Raw genomic sequence first — 18,741 nt, forward strand, 5'->3', positions numbered from 1 at the left:
CTTCGTGTTGGCTTAGTGGCAATCTTAGTAGCCTGTATACCATCGAAGTAAAATATGCCCATTTGTATCGCGGTGGGTGACAAGAGCGCTCGTTGATAACTAGATCTGTACACGTAGGTTTTCTGAATATGCTAAATTCATGCTTCCCATTTTTCTTTATTAGTGTTAAATCTAAGTAATCTATACGGTTGTTTTCTTCAAATTCCATGGTGAATCTAATTTTCGGGTGTTGAGAGCTCATTTTTTGTGCTAAGTTTTCGATATCATTTTTATCTCCTTTGTATAATAAAATGGAGTCGTCCACATATCTCCTGTAATATACAATTTTCTCAGCGATATTAGGATTTTCATCAAAGAATTTGTTTTCTAAGTGATTTACAAAAATGTCAGCCAGCGTCCCAGCTAAACTGTTCCCCATTGCCAGCCCGTCTTTCTGTTGATAAATTTTACCATTGAAAGTAAAGTAATTGAACGACAAGACATGTTCCAACATTTCCACTAGTTCAATCACTTCCCCCAGTGCCAATTTACCATGAGTGAGGAGATTGTTCTTAATGATCTCAATCGTTTCTTTTACGGGAATGTTTGTGTACAGATTGGTGATATCCAATGAAGCTAGTGACGCATTCTGAGGTATAAGTACGTCTTTAATTTGCTCGGCAAATTCGTAGCTGTTGCTAATGTTGAAAGTCCGACGATATGTATATGCCGCCCTCAATCTGTTATTTAGCTCTTTATTTAATTTATAACTTGGGCTGCTGGTGTTATTAACGATTGGGCGAATCGATTTTTCAACTTTATGGAGCTTTATTTGTGATCGTAAACTTGAAAATAAAATTTAACAAAACATGCTTAGACGCAGGGATTACTCCTAACTACGCAAAAGTAAAAATCAGGAATATGTCAAACATAGCACAAATAGTAAAACGTAAAAGTGAAGTATTATGGATTAAAACTCAAATTCGAGAAGCATATAAAATGAAAGACAAGTTAAATAGAGAAGCATTTAATCTTCACTTGATTTTAGGTGACATTTTATCTCCATTACAGTTCGCATACGTAAGCAGAGAGATTGAAAATAGAATTGGCAGGGAGCGAGAATTAACTCTAAACAGACATCAGAAGAAGCTTTTTAACCTAGGTGTAGATTTTAATACTGATAACGAAACGGCGTATAAAAAGTTGCATACTTTTTGTGGGAGGGTCGTGAACTTAACTGAGATAGAATTAACAAAAGATGAGCAGAATCTTTTAAATAAAGGCCTGCAATATAACCTAAATCCCGCAATTAACTCAAATACAATAAAAAAGACTGTCGCAGAAGTGAAAATTGCATGTGATATCGCAAATATGAATAGATACAAACAGACAAACACGGCAATTAAAGTAAAGAAGTCGATTATAGATGAAATGCACTCTGCTCACAAGAACAGAAACGAACTACTAACTCTTAAGGGCTTGAATAAGAAGTTAGAATCACGTAAGGCTATCGTCACAAAGGCAGATAAGGGCGGCACTATGGTTTTAATACACGATACAGACTATATAGAGAAAACTGAAAAGTTCTTTATGGAAAACGGAATAGTAGAAGTCAAGAAAGATCCAACCAAGAAATTTCAAACAGAAATAAGGAAACAAATAGATAACTGTGTGTTTCTATTCACAGAGGAGGAAAAGTTTAAACTGAAAGTAATGAATCCGCGAATCCCCGAATTACGATCACAAATAAAGCTCCATAAAGTTGAAAAATCGATTCGCCCAATCGTTAATAACACCAGCAGCCCAAGTTATAAATTAAATAAAGAGCTAAATAACAGATTGAGGGCGGCATATACATATCGTCGGACTTTCAACATTAGCAACAGCTACGAATTTGCCGAGCAAATTAAAGACGTACTTATACCTCAGAATGCGTCACTAGCTTCATTGGATATCACCAATCTGTACACAAACATTCCCGTAAAAGAAACGATTGAGATCATTAAGAACAATCTCCTCACTCATGGTAAATTGGCACTGGGGGAAGTGATTGAACTAGTGGAAATGTTGGAACATGTCTTGTCGTTCAATTACTTTACTTTCAATGGTAAAATTTATCAACAGAAAGACGGGCTGGCAATGGGGAACAGTTTAGCTGGGACGCTGGCTGACATTTTTGTAAATCACTTAGAAAACAAATTCTTTGATGAAAATCCTAATATCGCTGAGAAAATTGTATATTACAGGAGATATGTGGACGACTCCATTTTATTATACAAAGGAGATAAAAATGATATCGAAAACTTAGCACAAAAAATGAGCTCTCAACACCCGAAAATTAGATTCACCATGGAATTTGAAGAAAACAACCGTATAGATTACTTAGATTTAACACTAATAAAGAAAAATGGGAAGCATGAATTTAGCATATTCAGAAAACCTACGTGTACAGATCTAGTTATCAACGAGCGCTCTTGTCACCCACCGCGATACAAATGGGCATATTTTACTTCGATGGTATACAGGCTACTAAGATTGCCACTAAGCCAACACGAAGTAGAAAAGGAGTTAAGTATTTTAAAACAAGTGGCCGTAGCGAACGGATATACGTGTAAGCAGGTGATGAATATTTATAGGAAGATAAAGAAGAGGCAAATGGAACAAACAGAAGGAAGGCAAGTAGCAGTTAAGAGGAACAACAAGAAAAAATATGTAGCTCTCACATACAATGGAAGAATTGCAGACAAAATTGAAAGATGCTTTCGTAAAACCGACGTTAAAATAGGGTTCCGAACAAATAACACGTTAAAATTGAAGCTCCGGCATAGAATATGTAATAGTAGGAATAAATTTCAGGATTCAGGTGTATATAAAATCAAATGTAATGACTGCTGTAAACAATATATAGGGCAGACTGTAGGAACTTTGAAACCAGATTCAGGGAGCACACCTACTCTCAAAACAAAACAGCTTTTGGGGCGCATATGGCTGCGACAAAGCACTCAGTCACGAATATTGAAAACAACTTAGACATCCTGCATAGAGCTCACAAGGGACGGTTCCTTAACATTTTAGAAGAGATCGAAATATACACCCATAAAAATAAAGATCCGGATTTAATCCTCAACGAACAAAGCGAATTCAATCATAACGCCTATTTTAGCATTTATGACGACCTACTAAGATGACAACTGTTGCGTATGGAGATCCAGGCCAAGGGATGAGAGACAGTGCGCGGTGGAGAAGCCGGAAGACGCGTGCAACGCCTGGCGTCGTTGACGGGGCCCTCCTGTGCGGCCCTCTTGCCCGCGGCGATGGACAGCAGACGACTGAGCGGACCGCGGCACAACACCAAAGTGGCGGGAACCACGGAAGCAGACCGTAGAAGAAAACAAGTTCACACCAGCACCATAGATATATAAATCGCCCTATGCCTGTTAGATCGTATAAAAATGATAATTTTACTGTTTTTTAATCCTGACAAGTACAGATTTTAGCTTTGACATCTACATATTTTAATTACATATTTTTAATATAAAAAAGATCTACTGAATACAGTATGTGCAAATGGAATGTAACAAATGTACCAGACGCCACCTGTCGGTAATAGTGTCATAATTAATATAAATGACGTGCACTCTGCCAACCAATTTTATGTGACGTAGCATGTGAAAGTTGCTGAATTGGACGGGTTACTCCTGTAACTTAAATATCAGGTACGTTCTGGTACATTTGATGTTGATAAGATAGGATGAAAAAGATTTGCTTTCGTGAAATAGTAAATTAGTATAATTATTTTTACAGATCTGAAGATGGTTCTGAATGAACCGAAACCGGTCATATGAATAATAAAAAAAAAAAATTTGCAATCAAGACGGATTTAAAGTAACATTATAAGAACAGGCCACTGACGAATTTGGAGAGGACATGGTGAATCGAGTTGAGATGCTTGCTTGGCTATTAAATCATACAATTTCTGTTTGTGCACATTCCTCTGTATTTCTTTCCTATCTAAGCTGACTGGATAATGTATCACGAATCTCTGCCCAGTTTTTCTTGGCAGATAAATGGGTCATGTGCAGCAGGATAAGCTTATGATGATTTTGTCATTTCAAATGTATTACATGAACAGGGAACTTGTCTCAGAAGCTATATGTCTGAATTTGTGGTTGGCTAAGTATCTTATTAATTATGCCAAACATGAACAACAAGTGTGAATTCATCACCTTGACAACAATGGAGGAATGGGATCTAGCACTTAGTTACTGAGCTCTATAGAGTTAATTATATGATGTGTTCTCTGTACTGATTGATTACTGACAGGGATATAACACATTACCATTCGCAGCCATGACACAGGGCATAAGAACAGTAACTGTAAAAAGATCGTAACTAACTTAGGCTAAGTGGGAGTGACCCACCTTGCCAGTGACAACCCATTTCAAACATGACAAGAGTTGCTGTTGTCATTGAATTCAGGTCTATCTCAACCATTCTTTGAGCATACATAGTGAAGGGAACTGCAAGCAAGGGATATTTTGAGTTGCTTGCCCCACAGAAAGCCATTTCTCAGTGGAACAAAAAGCTTCAAATCTTTGGTGGGCTAAGCAACACAGAAATTGGACAGCAGCAGACTGCAGGCATCTAATATGATTTGATGAGTCACAGTTTTGCTGCTTTTCAAATGATGAAAAGCACTGAATGCACTGATGGCCTAATAATACGTTTACCATGCTGTGTTTGTACAGTGCATTTTAGTCCTGAGGTGGTTGTGTGATGTTTTGGAGGGTTTTCGTTCCACAACTTAAGCCCACTTATTCAGGTTACCATGGGCATAAACCAGAATATTTAGGTCAATGTTCTCGGTGACCATGTATTGCCCTTTCTTCTATAACTTAAAGATAAGTATGCCGTGGACACTTCTCTCTTCCAAGGTGACAATAGCTATGTTTATAGGACTGCATGCATACATTCCTGGTTTGCTAAACACTTAGGACCTATCACACAAGGTCTGTTAAATTACCCAATTTTAATGTCATAGAAAGTGTCTAGGACTATTTAGAGCAGCGATTGAAATGTAACAGTCAACATCCTTGCAGTTTGTCCGCAGTTCATAGTCTAGTGGATAGCGTTGCTGCTGCTGGATCAAGGGATCCCAGGTTCGATTCCCAACTGGGTTGGGGATTTTCCCTGCCCGGGGACTGAGTGTTTGTGTTGTTTTCATCATCATTGTCATCATCATCATCATCATTGTGACAGTGGCTAGATTGGACTATGTAAAAGAACTGGAGCGTAAAAAAAAAAAAAGAATGGGACTTCGTACGGGCACTGATGACCACGCAGTTGAGTGCCCACAAACCAAACGTCATCATCAACATCCTTCAGTTTAGTAGCTCTACAGGGTTTAATCACCAATGGGTGACATGAGCAAGATGTGGCATACCTGAAATAACTTCTGGACTGTCTTCCTCACTGAAATTGGGTCTTTATGGCTAGATGTTCCTTCAGCATATGGATGTAGTTAGAGTGTGACTGAAATGATAAGGAAATTTAAATATAGATTTTGTGGTCAATATGATGTGGCACCTATTTTCTCCAAACATGTATTACATCTGTTACTGTTACAGAGCCAAAGATGCATTTATATGAATCATTCAGATTCTAAGTTTGAACATATTCAGTTGATAGTCTTCGAAAAATATACCATATTCGTCCTGCATGAAGTGTTGGTAAGGGGTTTGAAATGCCAGTGGAATTTGACAATTCTTTGTTTTGAAGGTGTAAACAAAACTAGTAAACTCAATCAGTAGTTCTTGTGCAGAATTTCTGCTGTTTCACCTTTCCCTGTGGATATACTGGGAAATCCTTGTATGGAAAATCTACACGTAGTAACTTTCCTCATACAGTATCCTCTTGGGATACACTGTTAACACAACTCAGATGTGTACTGTGGGCTGCCACCTTTCTGGGCCACTGGCAACACCACCACAAGAGATGCACAATAAACTGTATGATAATGACATCAGCACACCATGTTTGTTGTCAACTATATCTCCTGCAGAAATGTGGTAACATGTAGAACCAGCTTTACTGAGAGAGGAGCCACAATCAGTGCTTTGTGGCAAAAGCACCCATTTTTCTGCAGATCACATGGCCACCTGTCATCGTGGAAGTATTCTTCCACTGGGCGGTTATAAAGGACACTGCCCAGCCCACCAGAGCCAGTTGGTATAGGGAGACACTCCAGTCCAACTGCTGATCCTCCATGGTACCTCAATTGGAGCTCCCATAGTGTCTGAGTCTTCGCTTTTTGTCTCATCATAATTATCCACGCTGGACTCGATGTCTGCTGTACCCATAACCTGTCAGTGTACAACTCCCCATTGCTCCTGGATCATGCTGGCGCACCCATGGCCTGTCTAACAAAGCCCATCTGTCCACATGTCTACAGCATATATGCTACCTCCAACTGGCCACGAGCTTCTGCCTTACCAGGCCATCTCTCCTAGAACATCCTCTACCAATATGGCTGCATCAATGTTGCCCTTGTCGGGACTCTTCTAGTGCTACGTCAGTGAATGTCGGTGAACTGGGACCAAGTAGTGTTGATTGATGTCCAAATGACTGTATTGTTGTATTCTATTATTGAGAGTAAATAAGTTTCATTTATTCCTGCTACTTGGGACATGTTAATTGGCGTGGCTCTTGGTCACAATGAAATACCGTGTTTTCTACTGAAAGATGTTGTGAAAAAGTAGCAAAACTCGTCATTTTGAAAAGGAAGTACATTGTAGCTCATAGAAAAGGAACAATCGTGGCCTATTTTCCATATACACCCAATGTTTGCATGAACAGTGTTCACCAGAAATGTTGTAACTCACAACCGATGCCCCAGGTCTAAATGTACATCTACATTCTTTGAAACACTACGAAATGCATGCCAGAGGATACTTTTTATTGTATCATATACTGAACTTTTCTTCCATGTGATTGTATAGTAATGTAAACAAATAAAAACAAACTTTACCTTTCCGTTGATGGCCTTGCTGCAATTGACATGGGTATGTAATGAAAGGAATCACATTAGTGGGAATAACTGAAGTGTGTCTTGTTTTTTCAAGTTTGATTACAAGAAAAATGCTCACTTTTTACTTTCATTTAAAAAATATAGTACACAAGTAACTGATAAACATTATTATTTTCAATTTAATTATTCGTACTGCAGTACCAATTTTAATACACATTCATCAGTACTAGTATGTGCACTGTTTTTGTGGGGGAATAATTTGATGAGAAAATCGCTTTCGTAATTCATATTTTTTAATAAAGCCTCTCTTTTTATCCCCTGGAAACTTATGACATTGCTCAAATATGATCTGCAGCACGGACGGCTTCTCTGTCTTAAGCCTGACACGTCTATTGGATAATTTATAACTGTAAAATTTTTTATTCACAATGTTTCACTTGCCTGTGATGGACACGACAGATTATTAGTTTTGACTCTTATGATTCATTATCAGAACTAAAAATCCAGAAAACAAAATGTAAAATTATTTCTAAATCTAAAAAGTTATAAAAGTATACTCAATATATTGTTACGAAAAACAACACATCAAATAGTTGGCTATTGTCCATCATTATGTTGTCAACTGCTGTTCCTGCTCTTGCATCATAAAATGGAGCAATTGTTAGTAGAGGGTGCATAAGCATGCTTGGTCTGCATGAGCAAGCAATAAAATTTAAAAAATATGATGATATTATTTTTTATTTTTTGGTTTATTGACTGAGTAGTGTGTTGAAAAATCTTCAATTTAGTGCCATTGCAAAGAATTTGTCATAAAGAATTCGTTACTCAAGCGAAATATGATGTAGATTAGAACTGTTCTATTAGGAACAAAGTGTCTAATCCCAGTATTGGTAATTTCTATAATTTGATTCATTCCTACTTGAACTCTTTTAATATTTTTGTCTGATGTTTCTGCGCAATGATATGATTCATTTTAAATTTAGAATACAAATTTAGATAAAAAACAAAAAGGCAGCAGATTCAGGAAATTGGTACCAAAACAATATTTGAGTTTTTGTAGCGTGACACAGGAGATCACAGTCGACCACCTGATATCTGTGAAGTTACAAGGAACCATACTTTGATATGGACACAAACAAAGAAAATACAAATATAAAAAAAATGTGCACCTTTATTTCGGTGGTAAAAAAATGGTGCCCCCTTATTTTGGTGCTAATTCAAATTCATCCTGGAATGACAGTGTTTTCAGGTGGTAAACAGCTTCTAGCATCCAGAAGGATAGCCTGAGGGCCACATAAAGATATTTCTTGAGATGGTGCTTCACTCAAGAACAGTAGCACTTTGATACACACTTAACTTGCATACCCACAAATCGTATAATAAAACTACTAATATTGGTGTGACAGATGACAGTTATTTCAGGTGGCTGATACACAAACAAATAAAAGCTCTCCATTAATTGAATTGCTGATTATCTCATTGTACTTAAAACTGCTACCTGCGTTTGAAAAATGAAAGAGAAGTGGAATATTGTAGTTTGGGTCATCAGAAAGAATGGCTCTCTACCTGGGGTGGGATAATTAATCCACCACATCAACCTCCTGGTGTCATCTGTGAAATGAGAATGTATTCAGCTTAGGAGACTGAAACCTGCTCACATTAGTTAATCAAGGAATTTATCAGGCAGAGGTAATCTCCCCCCCCCCCCTTTTTTTCCCTGGATTTTGCAGTTTTGAAGACTCAGGGGATCTCCTCCCTCTTAACTGAGTCGAAATTTCACACAATTCCCTTTTATACAGACTGGAACTATTTTTCATGACCTCAGAAGGAGGTACCCTTATGCTAGTTTTTTTAGTGCGTTGTAACTGCAACTTTTTCAATTATTATTTTCAATTAGTGATGTTGTTTTTCAATTAGTGATGTTGTTTTTTCAATTAGTGATGTTGTTTTTCAATTAGTGATGTTGTTTTTCAATTAGTGATGTTGTTTTTCAATTAGTGATGTTGTTTTTCAATTAGTGATGTTGTTTTTCAATTAGTGATGTTGTTTTTCAATTAGTGATGTTGTTTTTCAATTAGTGATGTTATTTTCAATTATGTTCTGTAATTCTGTGTGAAAACTGTAATAAATTATTGCCATTTGTGACAAGTAAAAATGTGTAAAAGACAAATACTTCATTCTGCACATGAAAGTATGGAAATTGGTGTGCTATCAGTAGTGCTGTTTAGCACACCTGAGGTACCAACCGGAAATTTTGACTTGTAACTTGTTTCCCTGTGTCCTTCCAGACTCCACAATTTTAATTAGTCATAAATGTTCACAGAAACAAAAATTTGGCTAATGAATAAAAGATGTAGTCTTTTGTTATAAATTCTGTTTTAACATTATTTTAAAATTGTTTCAGGAGAGAATGACAGAATTGAAGGAAAGGGACATGGAAATCAAATTAATGGCATGAAAGCAGTGGATAATTTTCTTTACACCTGTGGAATTGATGACAGTATCAAGCAGGTTGATATTGCAACTAAAACATATCTTCCAACTGATGTGAAACTTGGTTCCCAGCCACGTGGTATGGATATCAAAGGAGAGACAATTGTAGCAGGCACAGTGAAAGAGGTGTGCATATAAGAACTATTGCTTTGTATATCAGTACTAGAAATATTTGCATTATTGTAAGCCGTACACCTACTAATGTGGTTGTTGTATGTTTCAGACTGACATTTCACATACAGTATGGAAAAAAAAGTTGCACCTCCCACCTCCACGCTCGATCGTGCACGCGCGCGCGCACACGCGCGCGCACACACACACACACACACACACACACACACACACACACACACACACACACACAAAGCATATGGCTTTATCGTGTAAGAAACATTGCTGGTAAACCCCTTAAAATGTTTTATTGTTCACAGCTTAATTTTCCTACATTCAAGGCTATTGTGTTGTGGAATGGCTGTACATTTTCAGACATTGTTCTTTATTTTTGTTATAATGATATTGGCCACTAATTTAATCTCTTTCACCAGTACGTCTTCCAAAAATTGGGCCGCTTGTTATGTTTCTATATCATCTTTTACTTTCCTCATCATTCCTAAGAGTCTACGCATAAAATTAGATGTCCTTGCGTAATCTCTTTCTTCATGTTTGTCATAGCATTCTCTGTCTTGGCTATTTACCTAGTAGTTAGTTTATGTGCGGAGAATATTCCATCTTTCGTATTTTGGACACTCTGCCATCCATGCAGCACTCCTCGGTAGTTTCTAGCAGATTTACCACAGAGTACACAAGAATTTTAACATTACATGAAGAAGCTACATCATATGTGTCGCTAATTCATTGGAAGACATGTCAAGGGGAAGGGATAGGGATAGTAGTGTACGGGTGGACAGAGACAGAGAGAGAGAGAGAGAGAGAGAGAGAGAGAGAGAGAGATGGACGCTGTCTGGTGGAGTGTGCAGGGACTACACTGCCAACAGGTAAAGAGCATCAGGAGGTTGTGGGGCAGGGAGGTAGGGGAAAAAGGAGAGGAGTGGGGAAAGGCAAGTGGGTTTGTTGGCAGAGGGCTGTAAATAAATAGGGTGGGAGATGAAAATGGTGAGCAGATTATAGGAGAGATGAGGTGAAAACTGTTGGTGGAGGGCGTGGGGGGAGTATGTTACTGAAGGTTGAGGCCAAAATAACTACAGGAGCAGAGAATGTGTTGTAGGGATAACTTCAGTCTGTGCAGTTCATAAAAGAAAGTAGTGGAGGGAAGGTTGCTGATGGCACAGGTAGTGAAGCTGCCATTGATCTCAAGTGTGTGACGTTCATCTGCATGGTGTGCACAGTTTGGCAGTGGCGGTGGCCGTTCATCCTGGTGGACGGCTGGTTGGTTGTCATACCAATATAAAAACTGTGGAACAATTTCACCAGAGCTGGTAAATGGCATGGCTACTTTCAGAGGTGTCATGTCCCTGGTGCGGTAGGATAAACCTGTTTTTGGACAAACAGGAAGTGCTGGTTGAGTGGATTGGGCAGATTTTGCAACTGGGTCTTCCACAGGGATATGATCCTTGTGGCAAGGAGTTGAGATTCTGAATGGCCTAGGGAGCAACTAGGATGTTGTGGAGGCTGGGTGAGCAACGGAACACCACTTTAGGAGGGTTAGGAAGTATCTCGGGTGGGGTCCCCCTCATTTCAGGACACGATGATGGGAGTCAAGGCCTGGAAAAGGATGTGGTTCAGTTGTTCCTGTCCAGGGCTGTGCTGAGTGCTAAAGGGAATGCTCTTTTGTGTGGCTAGTTCTTGCGGTTGGTGGCAGAATTGGGGGTGTGAGGGGAAATGACATGGGAAATCTGTTTGCAGTCTATGTCTAGGAGATAGGGTCTGTCTTTGAAGGCCTTGGTGAGACCCTCAGCACACTGAGCAACGGATTTTTTGTCACAGCAGATACGCTGGCCCTGGGTAGTCAGACTGTGTGAAAGGGATATTTTTGTGTGAAAGAGATGACAGCTGACATAATGCAGGTACTGTTAGTGGTTGGTGGGCTTAATGTGGACAGAGGTGTGTGGAGTCATTAGGGAGGAGATGGTTAACATCTATTTATTTTTATCTAGGAAGGTGGCATGCTGGGTTGCTACGGGCCATTGAAGCAGAGGGGAGAGAAGTTGTTGAGGTTGTGAAGGAACGAAGATAGGGTGTCTTGGCCTGAGTCCAGACCATGGTGATATCATCAATGAACCTGGACCAGAGTGGGGGGTTTGGTGTTTTGGGAGGCTAGGAAGGTCTCCTCTACATGGCCCATAAAAAGGTTGACATAGGAGGGTGCCATGCAGGTAGGTGCCCATAGCTGTGCTGCAGATTTGTTTATATACTTGTCCTTCAAAGGAAAAGTAGTTGTGGGTTAGCATAAAGTTAGTAAGGTGTTTGAGGAATGAGGTAGTGGGTTTGGAGTCTGAAGAATATCGGGAAAGGTAGTGCTTAATAGGAGCAAGACTATGGGCATCATCAATGACGATTAGGGATTCAGGAGGTAAAGGGATGGGGGATGGTGGAGATTCGATGAAGGAAGTGATAGGTGTCTTTGACGTGGAAGGCTAGATTACGGGCAGTTAGTGAGAGGTGTTGGTAAGTGAGGGCCAAAATTCTTTCAGTGGGGGCACAATAACCAGCCATAACAGGATGTCCAGGAATATTGGGCTTGTGGATTTTGGGGAGCATGTAGAAGGTGGGTGTGTAGGGTGTCATAGGGGTGAGGAGGAAAATAGATTCAGAGGAGATGTTCTGGGATGGGCCTAAGGGTTTAAGCAGGACTTGGAGTCTGTGTTGGACTTCCAGGTCCTTCTACCAGGTAGTCACCGAGATTCCGAACAACAGTGGTGGATCTGTTGTCTGAGGTAGGATGAGTAGGTCAGGATTAATTTTGAGGTTGAGTATGGCTGTTCTTTCTTCTACTGAAAGGTTCATGTTCTGAGAAAGGGACCTGGGAAAGGATGGTTAGGCTAAGTTGAAGGTAAGGAATTCCTGGAAGATGACCAGTGGGTTGTTAGGAGGAGGATCACTGTCAGATGGTGGTGTGAACTGGAAGAGGCAGGGTTCAGTGTTAGAATTAGGGTGGTTTTGGTTGGAGGGATTTGCAGCAAAGAAGTGCTTCCATTGCAGGGATCAAGAGGAGGAGAGTAAGTCTTTGACGGTTCAGGTGTAGGACTAAAGGTGAGGCCTTTAGATAGGACTGAAACTTTTGTGGAACTAAGGGTTTTAGTGGAAAGGTAAACAACAGTCTTACAGGAATCTTTTGTCTCTGGGTTTCAATTTGATGAAGGATTGATTGGGAGTTTTGTGGGATATGGCAAGTTGAAAAAGGTAGGCAGGGCTTCGCTGCTTTGAGGGGTGGATGTGGAGGAACACTGTGGGTAAAATAGTAGTTGGATAGTGGTGCCCCTAAGTGGGAGTAGGGTGTCAGCAGGATGCATAACTTATGAAAGTGGTGTCTGGAATCCTCCTTCGGGTGCTGGAGAAGGAGGGATTTAATTTTGGAGACGTGATGTATGGAGTAGGGATTGCAGTATCTTGCGGAGGAAGCAGAGGTGGTTCTGGGATGCCTGTGCCACAGAGATGTGTTTTTGCAGTACCAGATTTGTGAGAGCCATGGATTGGCAGAATCTGAAAGGTGTAGGTCACAGGTCATAGTGAAAGGAGGGGTGGGATGCAGAGAAAGGAATCCTTACAGTTAGGCCATTTGGGTGGATTCTATGGTTTAGGCAGCATTTGAGAAACAGAGTGTGAGACTGGGTTTTAGCCAGGAAAAGAGATATTTTCTGAACTGGTGCATAAAGGTGGAGCACGGAACCATTGTGGCATGAATGGTGTAAAGGAATGGGAATGATATAGAAATCGGCAATATAGCTGTTGATGGTTGTGAGAGGAGATGAATAAGCAAAAAGATGCATAAAGATAAATAACAATACTTAAAGATATGCAGGAAACATGCAGTTAAGCAAAAAGACACAGATAGTAAAAATACATGGAACCACAAGAAACCACTTAAAGATGAACACAAATACGTTAAAATCATACAGAAATGTGGGTGAAAAGGAGGAGTGACATATGGGAGTGTGTGTATGTTGCGATAAGCAAAGAGAGAGGGGGTTTAGGTCAAGAATCAAAAGTTTGTGGCACAGGCAGGTGTGGAAAACAAAAGGCTGAAGAACATCAGGATGAAGGACGAATTAGGATCAATACAAATAAATGTAATGTAATTGTAACTATCAGAGGAAGTAATCTAGGGCATTGGATAACACACGAATAAACTGCGTGGTCACGAAGCCTGTGTTGTTCGTGGATGGTTGTTGATGCAGTGAAGTTCAGAAGCAGATTCAGTTTGGAAGGTTGTGAATACAGGAAAGAAGAGAGAGAATAGCCACAGAAGAGTAATCCTGTAGAGGATAATAACAAAGGAAAACTTCATGGAGTCGTAGCATGGAAGAACGCTGTTTGGGGAAAAATTAAACAATGGAAACTCCTTGTAGGAATATCATCAATGTAGAAAAAGGCAGACTACTACTTTTCATAAAAAAAGACATGTCAAGTTGCAGACAGGCACAATTAAGACACTCTCATATAGCTGTCAACTACAGCCTTTGTCGGTAAAAGACACTCATACACAAGCACCATTTGCAACCACTGCCCTCCCCCTCCTCCCCCCCCCCCTCTCTCTCTCTAAAAGACACTCATACACAAGCACCATTTGCAACCACTGCCCTCCCCCTCCTCCCCCTCTCTCTCTCTCTCTCTCTCTCTCTCTCTCTCTCTCTCTCTCTCACACACACACACACACACACACACACACACACACACACGACTACCAACTCCAGCATTTCAGGCTGTAATGCAGCATCATGTGGTATGAAAGCAGAAATCTGGAGGGGTGAGGAAGGGGTAGGGGTAGGGGTAGGGTTTGGGATAGTAGTGTACGGGTGGGGGGGGGGGGGGGGAGAGAGAGAGAGAGAGAGAGAGAGAGAGAGAGAGAGAGAGAGAGAGAGAGAGAGATGAATGTTATCTGGTGGATTGTGCAGGGCTGCTAGCAAGCGGAGCATCAGGTGGTTGTGGAGTTGGGAGGTGGGGAAAAAAGGAGAGGAATGGGAAGAGATGGATGGATGCGTTGTCTCAGGGCTGCAAATAAACTGAATGAGAGATGACAATGGGGAATAGATGGTAGGACAAGTGGCTGGAAATTGTTGGAAGGAGGGCGTGGTGACCGTATGTTACCATAGGTTGAGGTCAGGATAATTGTGGGAGCAGTGGCTGTGTTGTAAGGTTAACTCCCATCTGAGCAATTCAGAATAGGTGGTGGTGGAGAAAAGGATCCAGATGGCATGGCCAGTGAATCAGCCTTTTAAATCAAATATTTTGTGTTCAGCTGCATGCTGTGCCACATGATTATTTGCTTGGCTCTTTGCAACAGTTTGGCAGTGGCAGTGGGTCCTCATCCTGGTGGACAGCTGGTTGGTAGCCACACCAATATAAAAAGCTGTGTAATGATTGCAGCAGAGCTGGTAAATAAGGCTACTTTGACGGGTGAGCCTGCCCCTGCTGGGGTAGGATAAATCTGTGCCAGGATTGGAATAGGTAGTGCTGGTTAGGTGGGTACGCACGTTTTGCATCTGGGACTTCCTTTGCGGTGGCAAAGACTCCCTTGCTCAGTATGCTGAGGGAGTGGGGATGCACAGATGGGAGTTAACCTGGACAATATGTTCTGTGCTCCCGTAATCATCCCACCCTCAACCTTTGGTAACATACTGTCCCTACACTTTACACCCAACAGTTTCCATTCCCTCTGTCCTATCATCTACCGATTCCCATCTCCCAACCTGTTTATTTGCAACCCTCTGCCAATGCATCCGTTTGTCTTTTCCTATTCCTCTCCTTCTTTGCCCCCTCCCTTCCCCCCGTTGCCCCCTCCCTTCCCCCCGTTGCCCCCTCCCTTCCCCCCGTTGCCCCCTCCCTTCCCCCCGTTGCCCCCTCCCTTCCCCCCGTTGCCCCCCTCCCTTCCCCCCGTTGCCCCCTCCCTTCCCCCGTTGCCCCCTCCCTTCCCCCGTTGCCCCCTCCCTTCCCCCCGTTGCCCCCTCCCTTCCCCCCGTTGCCCCCTCCCTTCCCCCCGTTGCCCCCTCCCTTCCCCCCGTTGCCCCCTCCCTTCCCCCCGTTGCCCCCACCCTTCCCCCCGTTGCCCCCACCCTTCCCCCCGTTGCCCCCACCCTTCCCCCCGTTGCCCCCACCCTTGACTCCTCCCCCCTTGACTCCTCCCCCCTTGACTCCTCCCCCCTTGACTCCTCCCCCCTTGACTCCTCCCCCCTTGACTCCTCCCCCCTTGACTCCTCCCCCCTTGACTCCTCCCCCCACCCTTAACTCCTCCCCCCACCCTTAACTCCTCCCCCCACCCTTAACTCCTCCCCCCACCCTTAACTCCTCCCCCCACCCTTAACTCCTCCCCCCACCCTTAACTCCTCCCCCCCACCCTTAACTCCTCCCCCCACCCTTAACTCCTCCCCCCACCCTTAACTCCTCCCCCCACCCTTAACTCCTCCCCCCACCCTTAACTCCTCCCCCCCACCCTTAACTCCTCCCCCCCACCCTTAACTCCTCCCCCCACCCTTAACTCCTCCCCCCCACCCTTAACTCCTCCCCCCCGCCCTTAACTCCTCCCCCCCACCCTTAACTCCTCCCCCCACCCTTAACTCCTCCCCCCCACCCTTAACTCCTCCCCCCACCCTTAACTCCTCCCCCCCACCCTTAACTCCTCCCCCCCACCCTTAACTCCTTCCTCCTCCTTAACTCCTCCCCCCCACCCTTAGTGTGGCGCATGGCACGTTCTCGGCCATAGATCTGTCGTTGTGCAGCCCAGGGCTTGTACCATCGGTCCACTGGAGAGTCCATGACGACTTGTGTGGTAGTGACCATTTTCCCATCTTCCTTTCACTACCCCAGCGTCGATCCCATGAACGCCTGCCTAGATGGGCATTTAGCAAGGCAAACTAGGAAACGTTCTCCTCTGCTGCCACTTTTGAATCTCTCCCCCACGGTACCATCGATGTGGCGGTTGAGGCACTGACTGCAGCGATTGTTTCCGCTGCGGAACGTACCATTTCTCCGGAGGTCGCTGAAGCCATTAAAGAACGTCAGCGGGCTCTTCAACGACATAAGCGGCACCCGTCTTTGGAGAACCTCATTTTCTTCAAACGTCTCCGTGCTCAGGCACCGCGGCTCGTCAAGAGGCGTAAACAGGAGTGCTGGGAGAGGTATGTTTCCACCGTTGGTTCCCGTACTTCACCCTCCCAGGTGTGGATGAAGATTCGGCGCATCTTTGGATTGCAGCACTCTACAGGTGTCACAGGGCTTACCATCAATGGGGCACTATCCACCGATGCCGATGCAATCGCCGAGCATTTCGCACAGCACTATGTTCGGGCCTCTGCGTTGGGGAATTACCCGCCCGCATTCCGCACACTAAAATGCCAGGAGGAATGCAAACGGCTTTATTTTGCTTCTCGCCACCCTGAGGCGTATAACACCCCATTTAGTTTGTGGGAACTCCAAAGTGCCCTGGCACAGTGCCCTGTTACAGCCTCTGGGCCAGATGGCATCCCCAATCAGATGCTCAAACACGTGTCCCCGGACTGTCAGCGGTGTGTTCTTGCAATCTTCAACCGCATATGGGGCGATGGTGTCTTTCCGTCGCAGTGACGAGAGAGTACCATCGTCCCGGTGCTGAAGCCTGGTAAGGACCCACTTAATGTGGATAGCTATCGGCCCATCAACTTGACAAACACTCTGTGCAAGCTACTGGAGCGCATGGTGAGTCGACGGCTGTGTTGGCTGCTCGAGTCTCGGGGTCTTCTGGCTCCATGCCAGAGCGGCTTCCGTCAGGGCAGTTCCACCGCCGATACTTTGGTCTTGCTTGAGTCTGCAATCCGCACTGCTTTTTCCAGGCGCCAACGCCTCGTCTCAGTCTTTTTTGATCTCTCCAGAGCACATGACACGACGTGGCGGCACCATATTCTCGCCACATTGCATGGGTGGGGTCTCCGGGGCTTTCTCCCCATTTTTATTCAGAATTTTTTATCTGTTCGGACATTCCACATTTTAATTGGCACATCCCATAGTTCACTTCATATCCAGGAGAACGGCGTTCCACAGGGCTCTGTATTGAGCGTGCCCCTTTTCCTTGTGGCCATTAATGGCCTTGCAGCAGCAGTAGGGTCGTCTGTCTCACCCACGTTATATGCTGACGATTTCTGCATCTTTTTCAGCTCCTCCACCATTGGTGTTGCAGAACGTCGGTTGCAGGGAGCCATACGCAAGGCGCAGGCGTGGGCCCTAGCCCATGGCTTTCAATTTTCTCCTGCGAAGACTTGTGTTATGCACTTTTGTCGGCGTCGAACTGCCCATCCCCACCTGAGCTCTATCTTCAGGATGCCATGCTCAGGGTTGTTGACACTTACCGTTTTCTGGGATTGCTGTTTGATGCCCGGCTTACATGGCTTCCACATATTCGTCAGGTCAAGCGCCAGTGCTGGCAGCATCTGAATGCCCTCCCGCTGCCTGAGCAACACAACTTGGGGTGCAGATCGTCACACGCTGCTGCAGCTCTACAAAGCCCTTGTGCTGTCCCGACTGGATTATGGAAGTGTGGCGTATGGCTCAGTGTCGCCCTCAGCGTTGCAACTGCTGGATCCCGTTCACCACTGTGGGGTTCGACAGGCGACAGGAGCATTCCGCACCAGTCCTGTTCATAGCCTCCTTGCTGAGGCTGGGGTTCCTCCACTTCGTATTCGGCGTCAACAACTGTTAGCCAACTATGCTGCCCACGTCCGTTGTTCGCCCCGTCACCCTAACTATCGTCTCCTTTTCGAAAATGCGGCAGTCCACATCCCACACTGGTGGCCGCGATCAGGCCATACAATTGGGAGCCGTGTTTGGTCGCTCCTTAATGAACTCGAGTGTTTGCCTCTTCCATCTGCTTTCCAGGTCTGCCCACATACACCACCTTGGTGTATTCGTTGGCCGCAGCTTCGGCTGGAACTTTCCTGATGGCCAAAAGATTCAGTTCCTCCTGCAGTCTTGCGCCGCCAATTCCTTGCTCTCCTAAGCGCATACCATGCCTCGGAGGTTATCTATACCGATGGCTCAATGGTTGATGGCCGTGTGGGGTACGCGTATGCTCATGCGGACTATGTCGACCAGCGCTC

At 43.7% G+C, this 18,741-nt stretch overlaps 1 protein-coding gene across 1 annotated transcript in view; it reads left to right on the forward strand.

Annotated features, from left to right (window-relative positions):
- LOC124794306 (actin-interacting protein 1) overlaps nt 1-18,741 on the forward strand; it is a 193,307-nt gene that overhangs the window by 100,634 nt on the left and 73,932 nt on the right. The window contains exon 10 of the mRNA XM_047258085.1: nt 9,411-9,625. Within this exon, the coding sequence (XP_047114041.1) occupies nt 9,411-9,625 (215 nt within the window). The remainder of the gene's footprint in view (nt 1-9,410; nt 9,626-18,741) is intronic.

This window comes from Schistocerca piceifrons, chromosome 1, assembly GCF_021461385.2.
Source record: "Schistocerca piceifrons isolate TAMUIC-IGC-003096 chromosome 1, iqSchPice1.1, whole genome shotgun sequence".
In the NCBI taxonomy this organism is placed as follows: Eukaryota; Metazoa; Arthropoda; class Insecta; order Orthoptera; family Acrididae; genus Schistocerca; species Schistocerca piceifrons.